General features: G+C 53.3%; 1 protein-coding gene across 3 annotated transcripts in view; it reads right to left on the bottom strand.

The window, feature by feature from the left end:
- Positions 1-241: 241 nt before the first annotated feature.
- CIROZ (ciliated left-right organizer protein containing ZP-N domains) overlaps positions 242-18767 on the bottom strand; it is a 38197-nt gene continuing 19671 nt past the window's right edge. Inside the window, exons 5-13 of one of the 3 annotated variants that reach the window (XM_045380985.3) lie at positions 18369-18512; positions 12235-12273; positions 11131-11268; positions 10538-10622; positions 8833-9029; positions 7877-8000; positions 3453-3643; positions 1486-2686; positions 242-512 (exon numbers count right to left, since the gene is read on the bottom strand). In XM_045380985.3, the coding sequence (XP_045236920.2) occupies positions 1493-2686; positions 3453-3643; positions 7877-8000; positions 8833-9029; positions 10538-10622; positions 11131-11268; positions 12235-12273; positions 18369-18512 (2112 nt within the window). In that variant the 3' untranslated portion in view covers positions 242-512; positions 1486-1492. Of the gene's footprint in view, positions 513-1485; positions 2687-3452; positions 3644-7876; positions 8001-8832; positions 9030-10537; positions 10623-11130; positions 11269-12234; positions 12274-18368; positions 18513-18767 lie in introns of those variants that run through there. The other 2 variants (XM_074020502.1, XM_074020513.1) reach the window with 2 other exon arrangements.

The following is an 18767-nucleotide window of genomic DNA, read 5'->3' as shown; positions in this document are numbered from 1 at the left end:
GAGAAGGGAAATCATCTGAGCTTTTAAAAAATTAAATGGAGTCAGTAATTTGATTTCAGAGAGAAGCTGAAAACCTCGTAATGGCAGGAGCAGCTCAATCTCGTGGTGAAAAGGAAAAGCCTTAAATGGGGCTATTAAGCTTTTGCCTGGGACGGATCTGCCCGGAGAGGGAGGAGGAGGGTGCGCAGAGGGGGGAGAAGTCTTCTTCGAGGTGGGGACCGTTTATCAGCCAAGACAACCCTGATTACTTATTTATTTATTTCTTGTTCCGGGCGGGCGTTGCCGACGGTCTCCTCTTCTTGGCTGCATTTCAAATCCTACTTCCAGTGATGGGTCGGCCTGGAGGTGGGCGTCTGGGGGGCCACCCTCCCAGGGAAGCACCGAGTGAGTGCTCTTCCGGCCAGAACACTGTCCCCAGCCACAGATGGGCATCGAAGCCAGGGAGCCTGGGGGCAACTGGGTCACTGAGGGTCACCGGGACCGTCCTAGCCAGCAGGGTACCAGCTGCTGCCCTGGAATCCAGAGGAAAAGAGTGATGAGTAATGAAAACAAAGCAGTGACATCCCATTATCCTCCCCTGGAATCCTTTAGAGACCTGGGGTCATGGCACCCCAAGGCCTGGGGAGGGGGTAAACACCAAGGGTTCGTATCACCATCACCAGCCACCCCCAGAGATGTGTGAACCATGGCTCAGGCCCGCCATGCTTTCCTGGGCCTGCAAGCATCCCCTCTGCCTGCGCTGGGAGGTAGATGGTGAAATGATCACCATAAGAACGGCTCTCGAGCTCTGGGCGTGCTGGGTGTCATGCTCTGTGAGGTGGATGGTGATGGTGTAAGATTGCCGCAAGAACGGCTCTTGAGTTCTGAGCGCACTGGGTGTCGTCCGGCTCCACGCCAAATGCTCTGTGTTCCTTTCCCACCCAACCCTCAGCGGCCGCATCGGAAGGAACTATTACCATCCCCATTTGACCCATCAGGAAACTGAGGCTCAGAGAGGTGAGTGCCTTGCCAAGGTCACACAGCCAAAGGACAGAGGAACTGGGACTTGAACCCTAGCTCCTGGCAGGCCTGGCTGCAGAGGCTGCGCCTTACCCTGATGCTTCCCCACCTCTGACAGCAGAGCAAGCCCAGAAATGCAGCTGGCAGGGCCAGGGAGAGATGGGGGGACACTGCCCTGCACTCAGCGCCTCTTCCCTCGGGGAGGTCCACGCAGGCAGATGGCCTGCCACTTCACCACTTCCTCTGGGTTCCATGGCAGCAGCTGGTACCTTGCTGGCTTGGATGGCCCTGGTGACTCTCAGTGACCCAGTGCCCCTGGACTCCCTGGCCTAGATGCCCAGCTGTGGCTGAGCACAGCGATGATCTGGGCCGGAAGAGCACTGGGGCTTCCCTGGAGAGACAACCCCCAGCCCCCACCTCCAGGCTGACCCATCGCTACCTCCCGCCCTTTGCACTCCACCTCCCCAGGGTGCACCCAGGACTCACCGTGGAGTCACCATGGAGACTCAGCGTGGGGCCTCTCAGGAAGCCCCTCCACACTGTCCTGAAGCTCAGGAGGCCTGTGGCTTTCAGCACTGGGGGCCAAGGTGGGCCCTGTCAGCTCCTGCTGGGGTGAGGCCCCCCGGCCAGCCGGGAAGGGGTGTTCAATCTCCACCAGGCTGGGTAGCGACCCTCCTGTGGGAGCCCACGGGCTCAGGGTTTGCGTGGACAGAGGACTGGATGCATGTGCAGCCCCTGATTCCTCCTGGCCCACAAAGCCAGGGGTACACTCCAGGTATAGGGCCTGGTCTGCCCCTCCTACAGATGAGGTTTTGGGTGTCAGAAGAGCTGCCGGGCGAATCAGTTCTGCTGGCAGAGGTTCCACAGGAAGAACCGCCAAGGGCGCTGCCGGCCTCACCCTGGGCGTCCCGGTGAGTTCGGGTCCTGAGGCCCCGGCACAGGCACTGGGGTCTGGCTGCCTCACGCTTGGGGTGGAGAATGTGGCATCCCTCCCCAGCAGGGTGGAGAGTCCCGGCCCCTCCATGTCCTCGCTTGGCTCTGAGGATGAAAAGTCCACGAGTCCCCTGGCCCCCTCCCTGGGGAAACCAGGCCCAGTCTGGCTCGGCCTCTCCACCTCTATTCCAGAGGATGTTTCCTGGGACTCTCGGGGAGAATGGTGAGAAACCAGTGCCTCTGCCGCCAGCCTGGCCCGCCAGGGCCTTGTCAGTGGCTGGAGCTCCTCGCTGGCTTGCCCAGGCTCCCCCAAGATGGGCTCAGGTGCAGCCATATCCCCCCTTGACAGCCCTCTCAGCAGGAGGGGACTTCCTGGAGACTGGGCGGGGTCCTGCTCAGGCCTCACAGTTCCTAGACCTTCAGTCAGGGTGACAGATGGTCCCAAGACCAGGAGCGATTCAGACTGTTCAGGCCTCAGGGCTGGCGGTGGAGGAGAGGAGGCGTCTGAGGACACAGGCAGGGTCAGAGTCGGGTGCACTGGCAAAACTGGACGTGGCCGCCAGGGACTAGCCTGGACACCCTCTACAGGCTCCGAGGGGAGCGTGACTGGAGGCATGGGGTGTCCAGGGAACCCCACTTCCCCTGGGGGAGCCTGGAGACCTTGCTGAGCTTGCATCACTCTAGGGAAAATGGAGGCAGATGTCTGGCTTCTCCTCGCCGGTTTGGCTGTTTGCAGCAACGGTCCAAGCCCCTTCTTCATCAAGAGAGAAGTGGAGAGAGAAAAAGCATCAGAAACAAGAACACATGGGCTCTGGCTGCCCTGAGAATCTCAGCCCAAAGATGGGTTCGAGGAACCAGGTGCGGTGGCTCACGTCTATAATCCCAACACAATAGAAGGCCAACGCAGGTGGATCACTTGAGGCCAGGAGTTCCAGACCAGCCTGGCCAATACGGTAAAACCCCATCTCTACTAAAAATACAAAATTAGCCACGCGTGGTGGCACGCGCCTGTAATCCCAGCTACTCAGGAAGCTGAGGCAGGAGGATCGCCTGAATCTGGGAGGTGAAGGCTGCAGTAAGCCAAGATGATGCCACTGCACTCCAGCCTGGATGACAGAGCGAGACTCCATCTCAAAAAAAAAGAAGAGCTGGAGGAAGCTGTGACCTCTGGGTCTCCAGTCCTCTGGTGTGCCTCAGTTTCCCTCCCTCCATTTGTGTGCATAGCTGCTGACACCCCCGCTGCCTCCTTCGGCTGTGTCTCAGGGCACTGGGAGGTTGCTGTGATCCAGGCTGACAGATGAAGGGGGCTGCCCTTAGGTGGGAGCTCTTGGGGGCCCAGCTTTCTCTGGGAAATATTCTGAATTTGAGGAGGTGACACGGTTGGGGATCACAGTGGGGCTCTCTTTGGAAGAACGGTGGTGAGAGAGAAGGGCCTCAGGCCCAGCTGGGTCTACCAATACCTCATGGGGACCCGACTTTTTGGAGGAAACCGTGGGCAGAGGATGTAGCCATAGACTTGCCTTGGCCAGCGCATCAGAAGGCTGGTGAGGGAGGTCCCAAGAAAGCCATTCCTGGGCAGCTGGTCCTGCAGCCCACACCTGGGAGGAAGCGGCAGATGGCACGCTTGCTGGAGGGGTCTCTGGTCCTGGGGATGGCGGGGAGGGAGTGGCCCTCTGTGTAGCAGTTGAGGCAGGCGACTCTGTTCCTGAACCTTCCAGAGGGAAGACAGCGGTCAGCCTTCCTCCTAAGGAAGCAAAATCCTCCCCACGCCCTGCTGAAGGGACCGTGAGGGACCCTTTTCCACAGGTGGGGAATGGAAGCTTGGGGAGGTCAGATGCAAGCCCTGGGTTGGGAAATGTCCATTTGCTGAATTTCACAGTCCTCCCACCTGGAGTCCTTTTTGAGACTATGTGGACATCAAGATACCTTTTTTTTTTTTTTTTTTTTTTTTTGATTTGGAGTCTCACTCTGTGGCCCAGGCTGGAGTGCAGTGGTGCAGTCCCGGCTCACTGCAACCTCCACCTCCTGGGTTCAAGTGATTCTCTTGCCTCAGCCTCCCGAGTAGCTGGGATTACAGGTGTGCACCACCACGTCCAACTAATTTTTTTTGTATTTTTAGTAGAGATGGGGTTTCACCATGTTAGCCAGGCTGGTCTCAAACTCCTGACCTCAAATGATTCGCCCGCCTTGGCCTGTTAAAGTGCTGGGATTACAGGAGTAAGCCACCACGCCCGGCCCATTTTTTTAACTTAAATCACAGAAATTCAGATTTCTGCAAGGGGTACCTGGTCCTGACTCCCTATCGTAGCTTCAGTGCCACCAGCTGGTTTCATCTTTGAGCCATTTCCTATTTCGAGGTCAAATACATTGGCCCAACCTCAGAAACCACAGAGAACGGGAGAGTGCTCCCTGCCCGATCACCCTTCAGGTTAGACTCAGCCCAGGCAGCGTAGGCATTCCAGGCCGATCACGCTTTGTCAAGTGCGGGAGAGGAGGTACAGTGCAGGGTGTTTAGCAGGCCCCCTGGCCTCCACCCACCAGATGCCGGTAGGATCCCCCGAGTCACGACAAACAAAAATGTCTCCAGATGTTGCTAAGTGTCTCCTGAGAGGCAAAAATCGCCTGCAGTTGAGAACTACTGGGTTCGCACTTGCAAATTCTGGCCCAGGGGTTAAATACAGCTCTTGGACATGTTTGACTCAGCCTGCAGGGTGTTTGAACTGTTTTTTAAATTAACCAACAACATTTTAAAAGCAGGAGTTCTTATATAACCAGGTTCTCGTGGAAAACCAGATTTGGCTACACGGACCTGCTTCCCTGCAAGATACGGTCAGCTCCAGCCAAGCAAGGCTGCTCTGCTTAGAGGGACCTGGTGGCTGCAGGTTCCCAGGAGTCTCCACCACTCCCTGTCACCTCCCACACTGAGCTTTGCTGCCTTATCCTTCCACGCTCAGGCCCTGGGTGTTCTTATCCTCCCCACTCTCCCACCGCTAACATTCCCTTCCCCACCCCTAGAGGCATTTCCATCCGTGAACCCAACTTCAAAATGTAAAAATAGGCCGGGCACAGTGGTTCACACCTGTAATCCCAGCACTTTGGGAGGCCAAGGCAGGAGGATCATTTGAGTCCAGGAGTTTAAGAACTGCCTGGGTAACACGCATGATCCCATCTCTATAAAAATATTTAAGGCCAGGCACAGTGGCTCATGCCTGTAACCCCAGCAGTTTGGCAGGCCAAGGCAGCCGGATCACCTGAGGTCAGGAGTTCAAGACCAGCCTGATCAATACGGTGAAATCTCGTCTCTACTAAAAATACAAAGATTAGCCAGGCGTGGTGGCAGGCACTTGTAATCCCAGCTACTCCGGAAGCTGAAGCAGGAGAATCACTTGAACCTGGGAGGCGGAGGTTGCAGTGAGCCAAGATTGTGTCATTGCACTGCAGCCTGGGCAACAAGAGACTCCGTCTCGGGAAAAAAAAAAAAAATTTTAAAACTAGCTTGGTATGGTGTCTTGTATCTATAATCCCAGCTACTCAGGAGGCTGAGACAGGAGGATCCCTTGAACCCAGGAGCTCAGTGTTATAATGAGCTTTGATTGCACTATTGTACTCCAGCCTAGGCAATAGAACAAGACCCTGTCTCTTATAAAATATATATATATACACACACACACACACACACGCATATATATACACGCATATATATATATATATGTGCGCACACACACATATGAAAACAGCTATATCTAAACCATCTCCTAGATTTCTCCAGACCACTTAAATAATTAGGATTTGTCCTATAGGTTCTAATTACTTTTGGGGTCAGGGAAAAGGAAGATTTTTTAAAAATCTCTAACCATGGGGAGTTTAGGCAATTCCAGCATATATTAATAGTCCAGCATATATTTTGTAAATATGTGACACATTAGTCACATATTTACAAAAGAAAAATGTTATCTGTGTAAAACGTTTTTTTAAATTCCTGGTGAAAATTCAAGCCAACAAGCATTTATGAAGTGCTTACCAAGGGCAAGGCGGCAAGATAAGGCCCGTCAAGAATAAGAAGCCGAACAGGGCACAGCCCCTGATCTAAGGAATTCATACTAGACGGAGAGACAGGAGCGTGCACCAATAACTATAATAAGAATAGAAAGACCTCGAAGCTGCAGGGAAGCTGCAGGGGAGGTGCAGGGGAGGTGCAGGGGAGGTGTGCTGGGAACCAGGGAGGGGAGACATTCATTCTAGTTGCTGATGTTAAATTAACAAAATGAGGAAGAGAACATTCTTTCCCCATGTAAATCTTTCCAGAGAGGCCAAAAAAACTCTTCCTAAAATGTTTCTATTACTGTTGCTGATCTATTTTTATGCTGTATTCCGTATCTTCCTATCAAGGACCTGCCCTCTCATCAAAACCCAGGATAAAGATCATTTACTCTCTGACATCTCTCCTGAGTCCACCTGCCCTCATAATTCTCTGGGCATTTCTTTTTTGTTGTTTTTTTGTTTGTTTGTTTTTGTTTCTGTTTTGAGATGAGTCTTGCTCTGTTGCCCAGGCTGGAATGCAGTGGCACAATCTCAGCTCACTGCAGCCTCCACCTCCCAGGTGCAAGCGATTCTCCTGCCTCAGCCTCCCAAGTAGCTGAGATTACAGATGTGCACCACCATGCCCAGCTAATTTTTGTATTTTTAGGAGAGACAGGGTTTTGCCATGTTGGCCAGGCTGGTCTCAAACTCCTGGCCTCAAGTGATCCTCCCACCTTTGCCTCCCAAAGTGCTGGGATTACAGGCGTGAGCCATTGCGTCCGGCCTTTCTCTGGGCATTTCTTATCTCCCCTTCCAGACTGAACGCTGCCTGAGAGCAAGAACCGAATCCAGCAGCCTCTGTTCCCACCTAAGCCTTGCATGGGGCCGCATACACCGCGACTGCTTAGTGAATATCTGTTGGATAAAGTTCTAGCCTTCCCTTTCCAAGATTAATGTCATCACTGCAACAAACCGTTAAAATAAAAACAGGCGAAATGTGTAAAAATTTTCAAGAAACATTTCCATTTTTAGCAGACTGTCAGAACTCACCCCCCATCCCGCCTTTTTCTTTGTTTCTAATTCTGAATTTGGGGCTAGCTGTGGTAGGCAGTCCCCCTTTTAATCTTTAAATATAGTTCTGAACATAATTACATTTTTGTGCAGCACCAAAACATCATATCCTCGTGACAGGGCAAACTTGCACTATTAACATCTGAGTTAAATCTCCTTCGCGTCTGTCTTTGATTGAGGACAGTTAGGAAGTAAAAGATGAAAGTGATCGACATCATTTGTGAATTATGTGCATTTCCTTGTGCTGTATTTCAATGGGTTTTGCTCCTGGTGGTTTTGCATGTGTGAATACCAGGTTGTCCGTTAGCAGAGCTTTCTCCAAAAACCCCATCCCAGCATCCTGGCATAAAGATATACACCACATTTAAAAGAAGGTTCCTCTTGAGCTGAGAAACAAGTTGCATCGTGTCGTGCTCTTTGCCAAGGACACTGATCTGTCTACCAAGTGACCCGAGGAACTGGAAATAGCTCCTCTTGCTGTTTCAATCCTCAAAACAGGTACTGGTATGCCTATTTTCCAGATGGGAAAACTGAGGCTCAACATGGTTAGGTAACTCACTGAGGTTGTGCAGTTGGTTAGGAAAGGGATACACCCCCATCTGCCTCCCCTGTCCCCTCCCTGGCAGACTCCAGGGCCAGGAACCACAGGACCACTCAGTTCTCATGACACTGTTGTTCTCCTGCCAGTTCCAGCCAGTATGTCTGACGCCTCACTTACCTTGTCGGTGTGGGACCTGTGCGGTCCAGGGAGTGAAACGTTGTCACAGAAGAAAGAACCCCAGGGCCAAGGAAAGAGGGTTTGTGCAGTGTATACCTGTTACCAGCAGTCACACCCTCATGGTGCCTCACTCACCCACACACTGGAAGAAGCTCTCCACTGTCCAGAGGACTGGGGCAGCCATCTCAGCAAATTGCAGACTCAGGTCTACCCTATAGAAAGCTTGTGTTCCCGGGGTTCCTCCGACTTCTTGGCATCGCTGTGAGGCCACAAGAAATTAGTTTTACGTTGGCTGGGCACAGTGGCTCATGCCTGTAATCCTAGCACTTTGGGAGGCTGAGGCAGGCAGATCACGAGGTCGGGAGATTGAGACCATCTGGCTAACACAGTGAAACCCCGTCTCTACTAAAAATACAAAAAATTAGCTGGGCGTCGTGGTGGGTGCCTGTAGCCCCAGTTACTCGGGAGGCTGAAGCAGGAGAATCACTTGAATCCAGGAGGAGGAGGTTACAGTGAGCCGAGATCGCGCCACTGCACTCCAGCCTGGGCGACAGAGCGAGGCTCCATCGAAAGAGAGAGAGAGAAAGAAAGAAATTAGTTGCACGTGGCAGGAGGCATCCCATGCCCTATGGTTGTCCCCTGATGGGGCTACCTTGGTTAGAGTATGGGCCTGAGAGGCATACATGGTGAAGTCCACTTTCAGCCAGCACGACAGATCTGCCCTCCATGTTTCTTTCTTTCTTTTTACTTTTATTTTTTGAGACAGGGTCTCACTCCCATTGCCTAGGCAGGAGTGCAATGGCACAATCATAGCTCATTGCAGCCTCAACCCACTAAGCTCAAGCAATGCTCCTACCTCATTTTTAAATTTTTTTGTAGCAACGGGGTATCACTATGTTTCCCAGGCCAGTTTTGAACTCCTGGACTCAAGTGACCCTCCCGCCTCGGCTTCCCAAAGTGCTGGGATTACAGGCATGAGCCACTGTGACCAGCCTACCCTTCACGTTTCTGACCACACATGGCATTGGTGACCGAAGGAGAAGGGCCTCAGGAAGAGAAGGGGCAAGACAGAGATGCCACCGGATATTCACCTGGACCTGGAGCACCCCGGCCGCCGGGATGCTGACCACCACAAAGTCTTTGTTCTCAGTCACCATAAAGATGTTGGACTGTTGGACTTGGAGGAATCTGAGGCTCAGGGTTTCCTCAATGTAGGAACCTCTTTTGACTAGACCCAGTCTCTGCTTGGGGATGTGAACGAAGACCTCCGACTCTGGCTGGAATGACACTGGAATGGGAAGGACACAGGACACAGAAAAAGACACTTTGCAGGCTCGTGGACAAATGAAGTGGTGGTGGGCATTTTCCCGGGGCCACACCTGTGGCCAGCACAGCACACTTCCCCAGTCAGTGACAGCAAGTTACTTGGTGTCCCAGTATCACTGCCTGGGCTGAAACTTAGCTGCACGGATGAAGAAGAGAAGAAAAAAAGACCATCCCCAAACACCTGACAGACCTCACCACTCTGGAAAGGCCCATCTGCATCCTGATGGAAGCAGATGCCATCAGGGAAGCTGCAGAAATGGCTCTACTGAGATCGTCTTCGGCTTCGGTGACCTAGCCCAGTGCCCCTTCCATTTCCAAAGCAGCTCTTAAGTAATACAGCTCCTAGGCCGGGCACGGTGGTTCACACCTGTAATCCCAGCACTTTGGGAGGCCAAGGTGGGTGGATTACCTGAGGTCAGGATTTCAAGACCAGCCTGGCCTACGTGGTGAAACCCCATCTCTACTAAAAACACAAAAAATGAGCCAGGCGTGCTGGTGGAAGCCTATAATCCCAGCTACTTGGGAGGCTGAGGCAGGAGAATCACTTGAACCCTGGAGATAGAGGTTGCAATGAGCCAAGATCATGCCACTGCACTCCCGCCTGGGCAACAAGAGCAAAACTCCGCCCCCCCAAAAAAAGAAAGACATACAGCTCCTATCAGTTGTTTACACTTTAGCAAGAATTTCACTGTGTCAGGCTCTCGGCGGGACATTTTAAACCAGCTCTGCAGCTGCTAATGGAAGCATCTGCCTTTACATAAAGGGACTGGAAACATTGTGAACAGGGAAAGAGATGTTCGGGGGCTCATCACGGTCACCGCCAATGCCTGAAAATCCCCAGAGCCCTGATCCCGAAACTCAGTCCATGATAAAATTCTATACAAATGGAAAGTCTAAGCCACCTCTAATCTATCCACACAGGATGAAGCCTTTGATCCACCTAACGTTGCACACCGAGTTCTTTGAATTTAAATTCCCCGGAGGTAGGAAGTGGTCTTCCAGGTTCCAGACCTCTTTATATGACATAAGACCCAGGGCAGTGGTGTCACTCCAGGCTGAACAAAACAGTTATCACATACATGGCCTAGATCAGGGGTCCCCACTGCCCTCAGATCACGGAGCCCTGGAGGGTCTGACCAGGCTGCACGCTCTCTCCCGTCACTGTTCTCAGAGCCCCTGGGGCCAGCTTGGGTGCTCCCAAGAGTCTGCAGACCCCAAGTTTGCAGGTCTGTAGTAGATGATTTTACTTTTCATTCACCCCACATCCCACTTCTACTCCACACATCTTCCAGCAAAAGCAAACTTCTCTTTGTCCCAAGCATTTCAGAAATGCATAGCCAAGGTTGGGACTGAGGAGAGGAGAAGTGGGATGAGACAGAGGGGATTAAGGTGCCCAGAGGAGGGAAAAAACAGAGACGAGAATGTGATGAAGTCGGAAAGGTGGACATTAGGGGCACTCCTGGGTCTTACCCGGTGGGCAAGCAGCTTCTAAAGAATAGGCATGGTGACCGCTCACCAGCCATAGTGGCAAGAGCTCAGCAGAGGTGTTCAGCACCTGGGGAGGGAGGAAGGTCCCCCCTGAGGTCTTCAAAACTGCTCCTTCCAGATGCAAACTCCCACCACAGAGGCCCCCTCTCCCACCTTCGAACTAATCTCTGAACTAAAGCCCCAAGTGTTACAAAGCCCAGGTCAGGGACTATTGCACCGATGCAACCAGGAAATATTATTTAGCTGAGATATTTTTAGCAGGAAGCGAGCTCAGAGCAAATGTCATGTGAGCCATCTTCTCTTACACGGCAACTTTGGGCTATTTAAAGAGATGGTAATTACGCTCCTGCCACCATGATCAGGACGAGCTGAATGCATGATTGCAGGAGCCCCTCATCTGCAGAGCGGAGCACTTCACGCTAATGGGGACCAATTTTCGAAGGCGCCTGCCTAAATCTGTCCGGTCTCGCAGGTGGACATTTGACTTGTCACTGGAGGGGTGGCAACCTGCTCTTCTGGGTGCTATGCCCCAGAGGCCCCCCACTGCCTGGCAGGGCCTGCCGCCCACCACTGACCTCCCACCTCTGAAGAAGTCCTTGTCTCGGGCTTTGGACGGTGACAGTGGTGGCATTGATGTCCACATACAGTCCCATCAGGCTGGCATCTTCAAGAGAAGCCACCAGCTCCCCTCGAAGGGACAGCAGCCATGGAGTCTGGAGAAACAGGACACGTTCACAAACCATGTGGCCAGGGAGGCACGGTCACTAGGAGTCATGGAGAAGGGACACTTGAGGGGTTACCTAGGAAGGTAACAGGGTCACGGGGAGGATGGCTAGGCCAGGAGGCAGGACGGCAGGCCACTAGGGGAGGAGAGTCAACCAGACACTAGCATGCTCATACTTTAGGGGAGGAGGTCCCTTGCAGGGGTGCTTGGCACACAGTAGGTGTACAACGCGGCTGAGAGAACGAACACACAGTGACCCCTAACAGCAATGCCAACCAGTCAGCCCCTGTGCCGCCCTGGCTGGGCACAACTGGAGTCCTGTCCTTGGCTCTGTTTGCCACCCTTTAGTGGGACATGGGAATGAAGGCCTTGAATAAAGGTGAGGGCCAGATGCGGGGAGAGGGGTAGGGAAGGGTCTCCAGCTCCCATCTCAGGAAGACTGGCAGGGGGACGTCAGGAAGACCTGGGGAGGTCAAGCTCACTGATTCCAAATACTCAAAGGGATGTGAAATGGAGAAGAGGGACTGGCTCCTTCCGGGAGGCTGCAGGAAACATTCCAAGGACCAGCAGAAGGAAAATTCGGGAAGCACCTGTGCGATGTGGAACAAGCTCCTTACAAAGGAACAAGCTCCCTGTCACTGGAGACTTGGCAGAGAGAATCTTAGCACGGGAAGGACCTTAGAGTCTTCCGACCCAGCCTCCCACCCAAAGCTGGGGTCCCCTCTTCCAGGTTCTTCTCAGATGGCCTCAGGCCTCAGGCCTCTGCCTGGAGGGCACCAGCGGGAGCTTCAAACGTCGGCTGGCAAGACCTGGTCCCTGAAGAGTCCGTACCGTCCACTACACTCTCCGGAGGACAAGCAAACTCAGAAGCTGCGTCCGAGCATCCCGAGCACCCACCAGGCCTGGCAGAAACTTCCAGAGAGTTGTTCCTGCTACTCCAACAGGGCCCACTTACCTGTCTATCGTCGCTGCGCAGGGGCAGGGGCCGGGAGACCTGCGGAGACAAAGAGGAAGCAATGTCTCCTGCAAGCGGTGAGCAAAGGTGAGCAAACATCCCTGCCGGTGCCCATCAGCGCCGGCAATTACCCCAGCAGGAGGCCGGTGAGAGAGCGGTGCCGCCGGCTTGTTTGCTCATTAAGACAAGAAAATCATTTATGTTCTGGGACTCGAGTGTCAACAGACGCAGGGAAATGTCGCTGCCTCAGCTGCCACCCTGGGCCTGGCCAAGGGGGCAGCTGGGGTCCTGGGCGCAGCTGGTGAGGCCAAGAACGGGTGTGCATGGGACCAACGCTGCTCAGAGCCCACTTCCATGGGGGCTGCTGCCTAGGCCTCTTGTCTTATTTTTTTCCCCAGATCCCAATTTCTTCCTCGCCCTTTTTCTTTCCACTTTGGATCCAACTAGCAGAAGTAGAGAGTGAGGGCTTCTACAGGCCCAGAGAGCACACCTGTGCCCCCCAATGGCACCGTTCTTAGAGGGTCCAACAATCCCGGTTCCCCAGGATTGGGGAGGTTCCCCTGATGTGGGGTTTTCAGTGCTAAAACGGAGACAGGCAAACCGAGACAGTGGTTTCTCGTCCCACGCCTGAGTCTCACGGCCATTGCGTAGGGTGGCACCATTCTCCCGTTTCACAGACCAGGGCCCAAGGTGATGGCGTGGGCAAGGGATCTTCCCCAAAACCCCTCTGCAGCCAGTGCCACCCCACCCAGGTGCTCTCTCAAGTCTCTCTACTTTCTCCAGCTGCCCCTTTGCCTTTGCGTCAGACTTGGCCAGGGAGGTTGTGGCACTGAACAGTCACAGACCAGCAGAGGGTCCCTCACAGATCATCAGATCCCCTCTCCTACCCAATACAGAATGGGGAGACTGGGGCCAGAGTGGACTGATTCATCTTCACAGCTCCCCAACTCAAGGCTACCCACCTCTTCTCCCCAGGGACAGACGAGCTTCCAGAAGCAGAAAGGAGTGGGTGGGGCCAGGAAGTGGCCCCCCACCACCCTGCAGCCTCCCCAGTTGCCTAGCTCAGCTGTTCCTTGGCCCCAGAGAGCCCATGTTGGCAGCAGGCTCAGGCGGCCCACAGGGAGCCCCTCAGGTGAGCCCTGTGATGGCCTTGCTTTTAGGGGATGCTGTCTTCCCTTGGGGAGCAAAGTGGAAGAAATGGAGAAGACGTCCGCAAGGTCTGGCAGGAGAATGAAGAGGATGCGGCAATTCCCCGACACCACCCAAAGCTACACCATGGTGACCCAGCCCATCCTCCCTGCTGAACCGGGAGGAAGGCGGAGGCCCCCAGAGGCCAGACTGTAAGAAGGGGGGAAGCAATTCTGCTAAACAAAGGAAGGGAAGGCCAGGCACAATGGTTCATGCCTGGAATCCCAGCACTTTGGGAGGCTGAGGCAGGTGGATCACCTGAGCTCAGGAGTTCGAGACCAGCCTGGGCAACATGGTGAAACCCTATCTTCACTAAAAATACAAAAAAAAAAAAAAGGAAGGAAGGAAGGAAGGAAGGAAGGAAGGAAGGAAGGAAGGAAGGAAGGAAGGAAGGAAGGAAGGAAGGAAGGAGGGAAATTAGCCAGGAGTGGTGGCGGACACCTGTAGTCCCAGCTACTCAGGAGGCTGAGGCAGGAGGTTCACTTGAACCCAGGAGGCGGAAGTTGCAGTCAGCTGAGATTGTCCCACTCACTCCAGCCTGGGCAACTCTGGCCAGAATGAGACTCTGTCTCCGAAAAGATATTAAAAAAAGGAAGAAGGGAAAACGTGACAAGTGCACAGCCAGAATGCACCGTGCCCTTTAAGTCGCCATGAGGAGGCTATATTTAGGGCCCGTGGACATTCCGCAGGAGCTCGGGCAGCCTTCACTGGGAGTAATCGCTAATCACTGCATTGAGTTTACGGGTGCCCCTGGGCACACTTAACCCAGGGCAATGAATAGTTATTGCGCGGCCTCCCGCTCGGGGCCTGTGGGCACACTTAAGCGAGCTCGCAGATCACTGCGAGCAGGGCACGGCTCGGGTACACCCTTGGGCACCCTACGCCATCAGCGGGGAGAGGCAGAGTATTAAATATCTATGTGCCCTGTGCCCACAGCTGCATTTAGCCAAGGGCAAGGCCGGTGAAACGGCTTTAATTAAAACTTAATGCAAGTTCAAGGTGCAGCCACGGAAGTGGCGGCTGCAGAAGTCACCAGGAATGAATCAGTCAATTCGATGAGGTTCTCAGATGGGGGAAGGGGTTGGAGGGGAGGCGGGGGCAGCAGAGACCCGCCTCTGTTGTTCGTGTTCTGCCCACCTCTGTGCAACTCTGTTCAGGGATGCAGAGCCCCCTCCCCCGACCCGCTCCCACACCTCGGTCAGTGAAGGATGCCGGGGACTGGGGCATTCGGGCATCTGGGCTTCAAGGGCAGGACGATGGAGACCAAGCGGGCGCCCGGGTCGGAGTCGTTTCTGCTTTTCTCAGCGATTCGCCCCAGTGTCGGGCGATGCCGGCAACACCCTCCCCCTGGCGGCGGCTTCCAGAATCACAGGCCCAGTGCAGAGGGAGCAGTGACCAGCCCCGGGATGTCAAACAGGTGCCCTGGCAGCCCTGCTTGGGGATCCCGGGGTGGGGCCCCACAATTCTCAGGTGTACCAACACCGGCTTTGGCGTGGCCACTCTGAGCCCTTAATAAAGGCAGGTGGGCAGAGGAAGACCCTCCCGCTCAGCCCCTTCTCCTTCAGGTTAAGAAGCAAAGCAACTTTGGAGTCCAACATGGCAGTGAGCCAGGCTGAGCGGAGATGAGCCCAGGTCTTCTGAGCTGGGCTGGTGCAGGGGCCCTTCCACCACAGCACACTCATTTTTGAAGTTCAGATCAGATAAGAAGAAAACGATAAGCTCTTCCTGGGGCAAGTCACGCCTTGGTCATATCTGTTCCGTCAGCACCAGCACAGGGCTGGGCATACAATAGATGCTCAATAAATGCTTGTTGGGGCCAGGCGCAGCAGCTCATGCCTGTAATCCTAGCATTTGGGGAGGCCAAGGCAGGTGGATCAGTTGAGGTCAGGAGTTCGAGACCAACCTGGACAACATGGTGAAACCCCATCTCTACTAAAAATACAAAAAAATCAACTGGGCATGGTGGCGCATGCCTGTGATTCCATCAGAATCGCTTGAACCGAGGAGGCAGAGGTTACAGTGAGTCAAGATCACACCACTGTACGCCAGCCTGGGCAACAGAGCGAGACTCTGTCTCAAAATAAATAAATAAATAAATGCTTGCTTGTTGGATAAATGGTGTTTGTCATCAGCAGCCTTTTCACTCCAACCTCCTCCTCTCAGTTCTGACTTCCTCTTCTTTCTCTTCCTCCTTCCTTCCTCCTCCTCCTCACAGGCAGAAGATGCCCAACCAAATCCCTCAAGCCAAATCCAGCACTTTATTTGAGCTGTGCAGTGCCTACAAAGTTAAACTGACTTGGCCGGGCGCAGTGGCTCACACCTGTAATCCTAGCACTTTGGGAGGCCGAGGTGGGTGGATCACTTGAGGTCAGGAGTTCTAGACCAGCCTGGCCAACATGGTGAAACCCCGTCTCTACCAAAAATATAAAAAATTAGGCTGGGTGCGGTGGCCTACGCCTGTAATCCCAGCACTTTGGGAGGCCAAGGCGGGCGGATCACAAGGTCAGGAAATCGAGACCATCCTGGCTAACACAGTGAAACCCCATCTCTACCAAAAATACAAAAAATTAGACAGGCGTGGTGGCGGGTGCCTGTAGTCCCAGCTACTTCGGAGGTTGAGGCGTGAATGGCGTGAACCCAGGAGGCGGGGCTTGCAGTGAGCCGAGATTGCGCCACAGCACTCCAGACTGGGTGACAGAGCGAGACTCCGTCTCAAAGAAAAAAAAAAATTAGCTGAGTATGGTGATGCATGCCTGTAATTCCAGCTACTCGTGAGGCTAAGGCAGGAGAATCACTTGAACCCAGGAGGCAAAAGTTGCAGTGAGCCGAGATCATGCCACTGCACTCCAGCCTGGGTGACAGAACGAGACTCCGTCTCAAAAAAAAAAAAAAAAATTAAAGTGAACTTTTTTAAACTGGAGGATTTCACATACAATTATAGATTTCCAGTTTATCTTGAAATGTTGGAAAATCTGGCAAAATGGGGCTGGAGTGGAGTCCAGCCTTAGCTCCCTCTGTAGGGGGCCAGGACTGCAGGTTGTGCCTGTTCCAGCATGCCCCAGCCCCTACCATGTGGCCTGGCTCAAAGCCCAGCTCTGTTGCTACCAGCTGGCAAGTCTCCTAATCTCTCTCTGCTTAGTTCTCTCACCTGCAGAATGGGGATCAGTATAGAACCAACTACACAGAATCGCTGTGAAGGTGAGATGAGTTAATATTTGCAAAGTGAGTAGAACGGTGCCCAGCACAGAATAAGCCATATATAAGTGTTTGCTGGGCCAGGCGTAGTGGCCCTCGCCTATAATCCCAGGGCTTTGAGAGGCCAAGGTGAGAGGATCGCTTGAAGCCAGGAGTTTGAGACCAGCCTGGGCAACACAGTGAGTCTCCATCTCTACAAAAAATTTAAACAGGCCGGGCGCGGTGGCTCAAGCCTGTAATCCCAGCACTTTGGGAGGCCGAGATGGGCGGATCATGAGGTCAGGAGATCGAGACCATCCTGGCTAACACGGTGAAACCCCGTCTCTACTAAAAAATAAAAAAAACTAGCCGGGCGAGGTGGTGGGCGTCTGTAGTCCCAGCTACTTGGGAGGCTGAGGCAGGAGAATGGCGTGAACCCGGGAGGCGGAGCTTGCAGTGAGCTGAGATCGCGCCACTGCACTCCAGCCTGGGCGACAGAGCGAGACTCCGTCTCCAAAAAAAAAAAAAAAAAAATTTAAACATTAGCTGGGCATGGTGTTATACGCCTATAGTCCCAGCTACTCCGGAGGCTGAAGTGGGAGGATCCCTTAAGCTCAGGAGGTTAAGCCTGCAGTGAACCTGCGTGACACAGCAAGATCCTGTCTCTTTAAAAAAACAGGCTGGGCGCAGTGGCTCACACCTGTAATCCCAGCACTTTGGGAGGCTGGGGCGGGTGGATCATTTGAGGTCAGGAGTTTGAGACCAGCCTGGCCAACATGGTGAAACTCCGTCTCTACTAAAAAATACAAAATTTGCTAGGCGTAGTGGCACACACCTGTAATTCCAGCTACTTGGGAGGCTGAGGCAGGAGAATCGATTGAACCTGGGAGGCAGAGGTTGCAGTGAGCCAAGATCATACCATTGCACTTCAGCCTGGGCAACAGAGCGAGACTCCATCTCAAAAAAAAACAAAAAACAAAAACAACAACAACAACAACAAAAACAGCTGACTAAATGAAGGAATGAGTAAAATTCTTTACTGCCTCCTCCTCAGTCCAGCATGCTCATTTCTGTGGCGGGTTTGGTCCCTATAGATGTTTGGGTTTCTAGCCCTCCCCACTCCCATCCAAATCTTGTTTCGCTTACAGAGGTGCCCCACTGATGAGAGCTGGAGAGAAACTTGAATTCAAGGAGCGCACATAGCCGTGCCGTAAAAGAGCTCACAATTGGATCTGGGGCTCAACCTTTCTTCCCTGATGCTTAAAATGTAGACATTGCACCTGATCGTACCTGGGGTCTATAACTCTTTGACATTACCCAGGTCCAAAAAACAAAAACAAAAAACAAAAAACAAAAAAACATTCAAACTAGCCAGTTTTTTCAATCCAGAGAGAAAGGACACAAAGATGCAATTTTGCAGCTTTGGTGATAACCCAAGTGACCCCCTGAGCCAGCCAAGATGGGAAATCTAGAACCCGAGGTCAGACAGCTTTAATCTCCCCCTCCTCTCCCATCTCACCCCTCCCCTCCCATCTCACCCCTCGCCTCCCATCTCACCCCTCCTTGCTCAGAACCAAACCCAGGAGACTTAGCACCCAGCCAGTACCCAGGGATGTCTAGAAGAACGATGCCGTACTGCATCTGCAGCTACCACCTGTCTCTCTGGGCCACATTCTGCAGTGCAGGGGCCAGGGCCACCTGCCTTGGCCTTTAGAGAGACGCCCAGCCTGGGAGGCCCCTCTGCCACCTCCCAGACCCTCTGAACCCATTACCTGGATGAACATGGGTCCACAGTGGACGCTTTCCTGGCCCAGTCTTGACCTTAGCATTGGACACTTCATTATGTATCGATCACTCCGCTCCAACCTTGTCACCCCTTTCTGAAATATTCTGATTTCCAGCCTGTAATTTGCTTTCTGGAAGTAGGGCAAAATTCATGTGTGCAAATGAGAGAGGAAAATACAGTTAGTAGGCTGCAATTATAGGTCAGTCCCTGCTCACAGCAAATAGGATACCATGAACCTGCTAGAAGGTGGGCTTGTGGAAGAGGGATGGGAAATGAAACCAGGGTCGACAGCAACTCGGAGCCTGGGTCTGGCTCTGGAAGCTCAGCCCCTACCAAGGAAGCCCTCCAGGCCAGGGAACATTTGTGGGTTTTGGGAAGGTCAAAC

Source organism: Macaca fascicularis, chromosome 1 (assembly GCF_037993035.2).
Source record: "Macaca fascicularis isolate 582-1 chromosome 1, T2T-MFA8v1.1".
NCBI classification, from domain to species: domain Eukaryota; kingdom Metazoa; phylum Chordata; class Mammalia; order Primates; family Cercopithecidae; genus Macaca; species Macaca fascicularis.
Note: the sequence above shows the minus strand (reverse complement) of the source record. Positions and strands in the feature narration are given on the sequence as shown.